Source organism: Puntigrus tetrazona, chromosome 10, assembly GCF_018831695.1.
Source record: "Puntigrus tetrazona isolate hp1 chromosome 10, ASM1883169v1, whole genome shotgun sequence".
Taxonomy (NCBI): domain Eukaryota; kingdom Metazoa; phylum Chordata; class Actinopteri; order Cypriniformes; family Cyprinidae; genus Puntigrus; species Puntigrus tetrazona.
Window position 1 is genome coordinate 9,235,695 of NC_056708.1, and position 9,877 is coordinate 9,245,571.

A 9,877-nucleotide genomic window follows, 5' to 3' on the forward strand; every position below is an offset into this window, starting at 1 on the left:
CCACGATAAGTAGTTAAACTGCCTCTCGCTGCGTGTGAAAGTGAGTATAACAAAATCACGTTTTAACAATCAGATGGTGAACTGTTGTTACAGATACGAAAACCCACACACTATTATATAGAAACAGGCACTACCATAAAGCGTACAGCGGGATACTGTATAAAGCAGAGCACCAATGTACATTAAATCCGTGAAGATACTGTAATCACTTTGAAATAGGCAATGTAAATGCAACATTCTTTATTACATATATCATATAAAAATAAAACGAACAGGTAAAATAATGCTAAATTTATGTGTTGATTTTGGCATAAAACACAGGCCTGTTCTACACTCTTATTAGTATTACTTTCTTATTAGAATCAAATTTGATTAAAAAACAAAAACATGAAAGCTGTGAAGAATTTCTCAGTTCTCTGTCGAATTACTATGGTTACTAAACAGATGGGATACCATTCTGAGTTAGGATGTGTCTGTAATAAAGTTAGCGATTGCTTTATAAACCTCTAGCGGCAGATACAGGCACAACATACTACAGCAGAAAAGCGCAATGTGTGTGTTTACAGAATGAAAAAGAGCGCTGCAGTGTGTTCAGTGATTAGACTCAGTGTTTCGGGAAACTTTAAAGCCTTAGATTTTGAATCGTACTCATTATGAGACTGTTTCACAGAATCAGCATTACCTTGAAAAATCAAACAAGGTCTGTTTACACAGGCAAATGTGATCTCAAATCAGATCCTGCTGTGATTTTTACACGTGAACATATGAGGTTAGAAGTCATCCAGTTACTTCTCGTGTCCGTTGATGTTCTCGGGAACCAGACCCTCCATTACAGCTTGTCTAGACTCGAGAATCTGGATCCAAACAAAGCGGATGAACAAAGAAGAATAGCCAAAATCTAATATAAAGTCAAAATATGTACAAGTTTATGAAAACTCACCTGGAAAATCGAACTAAAGGCAATAAGGGTTTGCATGTTGGTGCTGTAATAGCCGAGAACGTAATCCCCTGCCAGCAGGGGGAGCTCATTTTTACTCATCTTGACCTTAAACAGGAAGTGCATCCTTATATTGCAACATTGTAGCATGAAGTTTAAATGCACACAACGCTTCCAAATATCATTTTAGAAGTGCAATAATGCAAAACTCTATTAATATTCATAATTTTTTCAGTATGCACCAAAACTTTTCGTCTGCCATACCGTCACGACTTCGCCGTTGGCAGCCACTTCATCATCTTTGACCCAAGCGAAGGAGGAGTAATCGAAGGCACTTTTAAAGCCAATCTGCACACCGAGATTTAAATCACCACTAGTTAGTGACCCGCTTTGTGATACAGATCTCCTTTTTGTCTCTTTCTGTGTTTATGTTCATCCATCAACTTCTTTTCTCACCTTGTACAATCCGATCCAATCCCGGGTTGAGGACTCAAAGTTTTCCAGAATGGTGTAGGTGAATGTGCCGTCTTCATCGGCACTCCAGTGTCCCTCCACCGTTAGTGTGACTAAAGGAGTCTCCACCTTTTTTCTCATCTGCATGAAGAGATCAAAACCAATTTGGATTAAAAGTCAGGTGCACTGAAAGGTAGATATTATAGTTATTGATGATTATTATTCAAGCACATTGACTTCAGTTTGATTAGCTCTTTGTCATATAATTGATTGAGGCTTGGTTTTACAGACAGGGCTTAGCCTAAACCAGGATTAGGCCATAGTTCAATTCAGATATTTAGGTAATTTTTATAAACATGTCTTAGAAAAAAAAACATTACTGGTGTGCATCTTACGACAAAAGAAAGGCGCTCACATGTTTTAAGATCTGTCAGTGCAAGTTTAGATTTACATTTTAGCTTAGGACTAGGACTAGGCCTAAGCTCTCGTCTGTGAAACCAAGGGTAGAAAACAGAACTCATACCTCCAGATTGAAGTTTGCAATGACGGGTTTGTGGTCACTGACTCCATATGAGACATCACAGGTGTACATGTCCTGTGTCACCTTAATATGATACTCATCATCCTCAACTGATGATGTCGTCGACCTATTCTCATCCTCAGTCTCTATTGTTTTGGGTTTTATCCTCCACAAGATACGATCCGTCCAGGCAGGCTTCCGCTTTTTACCACTATTGATGGGTAAAAAAAAAAATCATTAAAAAAGGAATGTAGGAATAAAGTAATGTAAATACTAAAGTAATAAATGCAGAGTGAGATTGTAGTCTTGGAGAACTTAAAACTTCTTATGCTATATTGGTTTATACACAATAATTATAAAAAAAAAAAAAGAATGCTCTTTACCAAAGGTATACTTCACCCAAAAATGAAAGTTATGTCATTATTTACTCACCATTATGATGTTTCGTTCATCTACGGAACACAAATTAAGATGTTTTTTTGTTTTTTTTTGAGTTTGAGTTTTCTTCTTGGCCAAAAAATACAAAATTTGAATAATAACTTTATTCAACATTTTCTTCCCTCACACATCTACTATGGAGGTTCGTTCATGAGATCAACTATGCATACGCATACGTATGGATGTGTATCAGATTATCTCTCAGAACATCCAAAACATCTTAATTTGAGTTTCGAAGATTGAAACATCATGAGGGTGAGTAGAGAGATAGATAGATAGATAGATAGATAGATAGATAGATAGATAGATAGATAGATAGATAGATAGATAGATAGATAGATAGATGTGCTGTATACTGAGAATTCCATGCGAAATTCCCATTTCTATGCAGACATGCAGCATTTATGTTGTGATCTATTTCTACAATATCAGACAACAAGCAAATGCATCAAACGCCAGCATATCAAAGTGAAACATGCTTGCTACACAGTGATGAGGTGCTTAGTGACATATTATATGACAGGTGCAAAGCAGCTCTTCGTGACAGCAGTTAAAAGCCCAATGACACACTGACAGCATTTCATGGATGTGCGGTCATGTATTAAATATGATGGAAGGTGCTGGATGAACGAATGGAGTGATACATGATGTCCTGCATTTTTCAGAAATGGAGACACAAACTTTCTCTGCTTCCGTTACGGACACAGCAAAACACCATATCCCAAACATATGTCACTACCCACGTAACAATTCGGCATGTAGGTGACAGTTAAATGCAAAAAAAGATCTCTGGCGGAAACACTTTTGTACACAGAATCAAATACTCTGTGGTGCGGAAGACCTCCTATATTCAGCCATTTATATTTGATGGGAAATACAATCCCCTTCTTACAACATCCTACTTACCCATCTTTAAAGTAGACATACTACAACGTACACGTCTTCAAAGCTGACGGCAGCTGGCACACGGAAAAACACCAATCACGACATTACATTTGTGTAGACATGACTGAAATGCTTACTGGAGCATCTGACAGGAGATTATGCAAAGACTGAACGCTGAGTGAGAGGAGTGTGGTGTTTTACAGGGGTGTGATGATGAATGAGAGGAATTCTGGGTAATAGTGGTTAAGGTAGAGATGAGGCCATGCAACAAACACAAAAATTTCTTATCAAATCTTACATAAATCCAAACCACGTCCTCGGTGCTCTGTGTGGAGAAAGAACGACCGTGAAACTTTTCTAAGAAAACATAATAGGCGTTCAGGAAATTGAGACCGTTTGTTTCTATTTTCATGCGCATTTCTATTTTGTCAAAAGAGTAGTTCACTTTCAGAACAAAAATTTACAGATAACGTGCTCACCCCTTTGTCATCCAATATGTTCACGTATTTCTTCAAATGTAAAGAAATGTTCGACTTCTATGGTTCCCTGAGCCTGAACTTGAGTTTCAAATGCAGTTTAAATGCAGCTTCAAAGAGTTCCAATCCCAAGAAGAAGGGTCTGAAATGTTTTCCTCAAAAAAACATAATTTCTTTTTACGACTGAAGAAAGAAAGACATGAATATCTTATGACCAGGGGGTGAGTACATTATCTGTACATTTTTGTTTTGAAAATGTTTAATAATGTTCAAGTGTGTGAATGTACCTTGTATCGTAAGTCTCTGAGAAACGGTCAAACTTATACGTGGGTTTTAAAGCACAGCGGTCCCTCTTCGAACTCCTGAAGAATAGGTTCTTTCTTCTTCATCATGGTCAGCTAAAAGCCAGAAATCAGTGAAATAGAATAGAGTAGAATAGAATACTTAATTACATGAAACCAACTATTAATTTGTGCTATCTTTGTGTGTTTGTCTGACCTGATCTCTGTCCCACAGCAGGTTAAATCTGCCGTTGTTGATCGAGGACCGGAGAAAGTGCATCCCGTGGTCGGCAATACGAAAGTTCAGATCACCAAACCAGAAGACCACCCTGATACATGAACGACAGCGGCATGAGAACCATGATGTATGTGAGAATGCCTGAACGTGAGCAAACTTTCTTCAACTTAGCACTGACTTGTGGTCAAGCACTTGTGGTGTGTTGTACATATCGAAGTCTTGTGTGTCCAGTATATATTCAAATTCGTCCATGCGTTGCAGGGCGTAGTTCATATGAGCCGCCAGGTGACAGTTTAGAAAACACAGCATGTGACCGTAGAATGAGAACCGCACAGACACACCACCTTTATTTCCCTGTTAAAGCAAATACAAATGCATTATTCCACTGCATATGTAATAATATTTGACAGCGTTGCTGTATCTTTGATGAGCATCGAGTGACTATTAAAGACTTCAAGAATAAGCCCCACTCTTTTGAACACCATATAAATAGGTCGGTTTTGCTGGAAAATGCTATCAAACTGAAATGAGTGCATAACAGGTCTGTGAAATGTGAAGATAAAGGCTGTACCATACCCAGTATCCAAACAGGCCTGTGCGTGTGTATGTACTTTGGATGTCTCTGATGAAAGGCAGATGGACCTGCTTTGCAAACAGTATCAGCAGCAAACCCTGCATCCTCACTGAAGTCACCTGAGGACAGAAAAAAAAAGCCTTTTCATATGTCAAAGCTTCAGTGCATTTCTCAACACAAATGTCACACGCCGCTTTGACCTCCACATCAAAACCGACAGCATCACAGAAAGAGGATTTTAGAAGGTTTCTCTGCAAGAGATCTATATCAGGCCTTGCACGGGGAAAGAAAACAAGAGGAAACACGTATTTGAGCTTAGCGTCCTTGATACGCTGACGTAAGAAAATAAGGAGATTGGTTTTGGAAATTCTTGGGATTTTTTGGTGAAGTGGAATTTAGTTTTGAAAATCAGAGCTAATTAGTCGTGAACGGCAGAATGGGACGGGCTCACATCAAATCTGCGGTTACGGTACACTAATGTGCTGCTGTGAAACAATGCCTCTAGTGTTTTCAATGGCCTGCAGTGAACAATGGAGCTTAACAAGCTTAATGAGGAGACGGCTCATCCTGATTTTGTCTCTCTGTTCTTTTGTAACTGTTACAACTGCATAAAAAACATATGTAAGGACACTCAACAGTGTTGAGTGCTGAGACACGCAATCAGTTTTTGTTTATTCTGTACCTTGATATATCCCATTGGTGCCAGAGTATCCATGAGAAGGTGACTCCATGAGTCCTCAGAAATGAGATCAGAGATATACCGCACTGGAGTGGCAGTCACTTCCTGTAGACTAAGGCACAAACACATCTGCTCATCTTCTATCACATCACATAATATAAACTTACTAACTGACAGATAAATTAATTCTATCTTTTACATAGAGCATAAAATGGAAAAATATTTAGTGAAGATTTTACTAGATTTTTAGACTATTTTAACTTGATAGTAAAATGCTAGTAAACTTCACAGATTTTTTAAGGAGGAAGAACACACAAAATGTATATATGTGTGTGTGTGTGTGTGTATATATATATATATATATATATATATATATATATATATATATATATATATATATATATATAGATAGATAGATAGATAGATAGAGATAGATAAATATAAGAACATACCGTATTTTTTTTGCTTTAAATTGATCAAAAACATGAATAATTACAAAATAATTATAAAATATTGCCATTTCAAACAGTATAGCTGTTCACGTTTTAATAACAAAATGTTTCTTGAGCACCAAATCAGAATGATTTCTGAAGGATTTCTGACAGTGAAGACTGAAGTAATAATTGCTAAAAATTCAGCTTTGCAGTCACAGATTGAAATGACTTATTTTAGAGCTTAATAATGTTTTAAACTAGTATAGTTTTTACCATATTTTTACTCCTTTCAAGAACATTTTAAAAATCTTGCCAAGCCAAAACTTTGAAGGTAGTGTATATTGACATACCGAGATTTTTATATATTTATTTATTTTGCTGATCATGTGATTCAGGTGATGTTAACTCACCCAATCACAAAGAGGTCAGTGGCCGGCTGCGAGTCGAGCTGCAGTAATGACCTCACATCAGCTGGTGGCTCCGCTGTGCCAACATTCCACGTGACCATGTGGAGCCTGAACAAGAGAAGAAGACACAGACAGAGCAGGAATCTGTTAACTACGTTCATATAATCTCTGAATTCAATATATGAGAAAAAAAACCTACGAGAAAGTAGACAATTAAATATAAAAATGCAAAGAACTTGCTTGCAAACCACCAACAAAATCCACATCTTCTACCATTCACCATAAGTTTATTTAAAACTCATTTTTCAATGACTTAATACACCTGAAGGACTCTCTGCTGGTGTATTTTCCACAGAGGTAAAAGGCTTCGTCTAGCGTACGGGACACTTCCTCATTTGTCTCATCATCTGAGCTGAGATCATCCAAGCAGACGAGCAACTGAGCGAGCCTCTGGCGAAGTATCGCCCGCGATGAAGTAGACGCCGTGGTCGACGTGCTGTCAGAGCGTAAACGTGGTCCGTCAAATGTGTCCGACATCTTTTTGCTGGCCTCCCAAAACAACTGATAATCTGAAGCCTGATTCATCTGAACCAAGAGATGAGCTGAAATGATGTCCAAAAAAGTTTTCCAAGAGCTAGTTTAGGTTCAGAAGATACAGATATCCCAGGTTTTGTTCAAGCGACGCCTACATGCTCCAAGCCTCAGATATTTCTCAGATCTTCTCAGAAACAGAAGTTTATCATTCTCCTTTGACACCAGGAAGCCTTCTGAAATCAAGTAGTTAGTAATAGCAATAAACGTAACACTTTTTGTTGATCTACATGTTCTCATTGCATCTTGCTGCCTGAGTGGATGTGTGGGAGTAAAAGCATGCATTTAGAAGAGTGTTTGGGATTATGAAGTATAATCTGGAGCAGTAGAGAACCACGTGAATGAGGCCAGGAATACGAAATGCAAAAATCACTAACAGGCCTGATCTCCAAATCACTGCAAGTATTGTTGCAGTTCTTGAGCGACATAAGTAAATGTCGACAGATGCTAATCTGCTTTATGTAAGAACTGGCCTCAACACTGAGAATATTTCTTTGATTCTGCAATCAAATAGTCAAGATAAATAATTTTTTTAAACATCTAGGGGTTTTATATGTGCAGAGAGCATAATGCCAAACTGTAAAAAAAAATATCTAAATTAAATCAACCTCCTATTTTTAACAAATTAAACTATAATGTGGGAGGTTGTATACCAGATTACATGATTCAGGTTATCTCTATAATAAATTTTTTTTTTTTACTCATAGTATTGATGTTTATGCTATAATAAAATGTATAAATATAGTTGTAATTATTTTATTTAAAATTATTATTATTACATTATTATTATTATTTTACAAAATTGCAAAAAATACAACTAAATCTGTTTATTTGTTGATATTTGTTTTCCAATTTGTGCTAATTTTTCACTTTAAAACATACCAATTATAAAAACACAAATTACGAACTAAAATAACAATGATTCTCAAATGCAGGCTAAATATCTTTCCACCCCATTGCTCTATAATATAGTCACATGCAAATTCTTAGGGTCAAGGAAGCATTCAGCAGTAGATCGAGAGAAAAAGAGCAGGCACAAAAGCAATTGAAAAAAAAAGGTTAAAGTTTTGAGAGAAACTCCAGCATAAAAGATTAGCTTTAAAGATGAACTTAACACGTTCAACTTCTTTTATTTCTCAGTCGTCTCAGCCCAGTTTCTTTCACCTATCTCTTGTCATTCTTGCTATTTTGAAGTGAATACAGGTTTATTTCGCTTATTAATGTTACCTGAAAGCCTGATGTTCATTCCTGGACCCAACGTTTTGTGCGCTCATACTCAGACCTGTGCACACAAAAAAAATCACGTAAACAAGCATGCATGGTAATTCAAACATAATCAAATCTAAAAAAAAAAAAAAAAAAGGTAATCCTGTCTCGTTTGAGCTGAAAAGCTTTTTAAAATGATGAAATAAAAATCTGGAGGTTGACCGATTATTATAATATGGATAAGTGATGTAATGCTCTGTTGCTATGGATACGGGCGAAAGTGGCTCGTGCAGTTTATGTATTGTGATTAACTATAACCTTTATGATTAGCGAAATGTTGTTTGATAGTTAGAAGAACACCTGACACAGACCACTTTAGTTTGACTCAAACACTTGTTCAAGACCGGGACAGAAAACTCTTATACGTTTTTCCAAAAATCATAAGTCTAATCAAATTTTTCCATTCTTTTATGTAACGGGTGCCGTTTGTCATACAGCGTTCAAATATGAAAAATATATATTCAGCTATTGAATAAACTTGAAATATTTGGGGAATAATTGATTTAGGGAATATAATGCTATAAAAATAAATAAATAAACTAAACTTGAAGCGAAAGTAACGAAAGCAAAAGTTTATGCTACTTAATAATTAAAGACTCCTCTAAGCACAGTCCTTACTTTAAGTAAGAAAATCTCATTCATCCTCGCCTAAAGATTTTATAAAAAAAAAAAAAAACGTACCTTTTATTCTCGGTCTTGTGTAGATTCTGTAGGTGTCCTGTATATCTATTCCGTAACAGGTACTATAGGACAGTGTGAGAGTTTGGGGTGTGTGTTTACACCCCTTCACTTCCCTGTCCGGCCAATCCACGGAAACCTCTTAAAGCCGCAGTACTTTATTGTTTCATCACATAAACGCCTAAAAGCTTTGGCTAAGTTATGAAAGGCTCGACTGTGTCTAAACGATTGTTTACATATCGCAACCCTTTTTGATTATGGCATGAGACAGGGAGTTCTCTGTTCGTAGGAAACTTAATTTTTAGATTAATTTAATTTTAATCCATTAACTTGTTTTGGTCGCCATATCATAACGGATGGTGGTTTATGCACATGCTGTGATTTTAGTGAGGGGGAACAAAAAAGGGTAAACATTTATTCGTCACAAACCTGCCAGCCTATCAAAGCTGATCTAAATAAGGACCAGTACCAGAGATTAAATTTAACGTTTGCTACAGAGTATAATTAATAATACATTTAATAAACAATTACACATGTCATATATAACTGCAATCGGGAAAACGAAATCCAAATGTCTGAATCAAACACATTCCTCTTTCTGAAGGCCTCATAAGAAGGGGTTAGTTTAATCTGGCTTCATCTCTTCAAATCCTGATTAGGCTGAAAGTTTCATTTAACGAAGGGAGGGTTAGCAGTGATCCTTTTTCTTGATGATTTCTGCGCGTTTATGTGTTCGTGTTTGTCCTGTTTGGGGTCATCGAATGGGTTAGCTTAAAGTAAACGGGCATGTTTACTGTGGAAATCAGATGAAGAAATTGGTTTTTATTTGCTTAAGAGAGAAAAATAATTGGAGAAAAGAGGGGAGGTCTGAAAACTCATTATAGCTCAACGTCCCGGCCTCCTTAGAAACAACTCTGATGTTAAAGGGATAGTTCACTCAAAACTGAAAATTCTGTCATTAATTACTCACCCTCGTGTTGCATGCATTTATTTTATATTTTTGAATCTAAGAGCTTTTTG

The 9,877-nt window shown here is 36.6% G+C and overlaps 1 protein-coding gene across 1 annotated transcript; it reads right to left on the reverse strand.

Annotated features, from left to right (window-relative positions):
- Window positions 1–215: 215 nt before the first annotated feature.
- Window positions 216–8,968, reverse strand: inpp5kb (inositol polyphosphate-5-phosphatase Kb). The gene is given in 15 exon segments (XM_043250065.1): window positions 216–854; window positions 941–1,045; window positions 1,202–1,285; window positions 1,394–1,531; window positions 1,914–2,121; window positions 3,532–3,558; window positions 3,997–4,043; window positions 4,045–4,107; window positions 4,208–4,319; window positions 4,407–4,582; window positions 4,805–4,921; window positions 5,485–5,593; window positions 6,326–6,430; window positions 8,141–8,195; window positions 8,861–8,968. Coding segments are annotated over 14 exon segments (1,407 nt in total). The 5' UTR covers window positions 8,188–8,195; window positions 8,861–8,968; the 3' UTR covers window positions 216–785.
- Window positions 8,969–9,877: the final 909 nt, after the last annotated feature.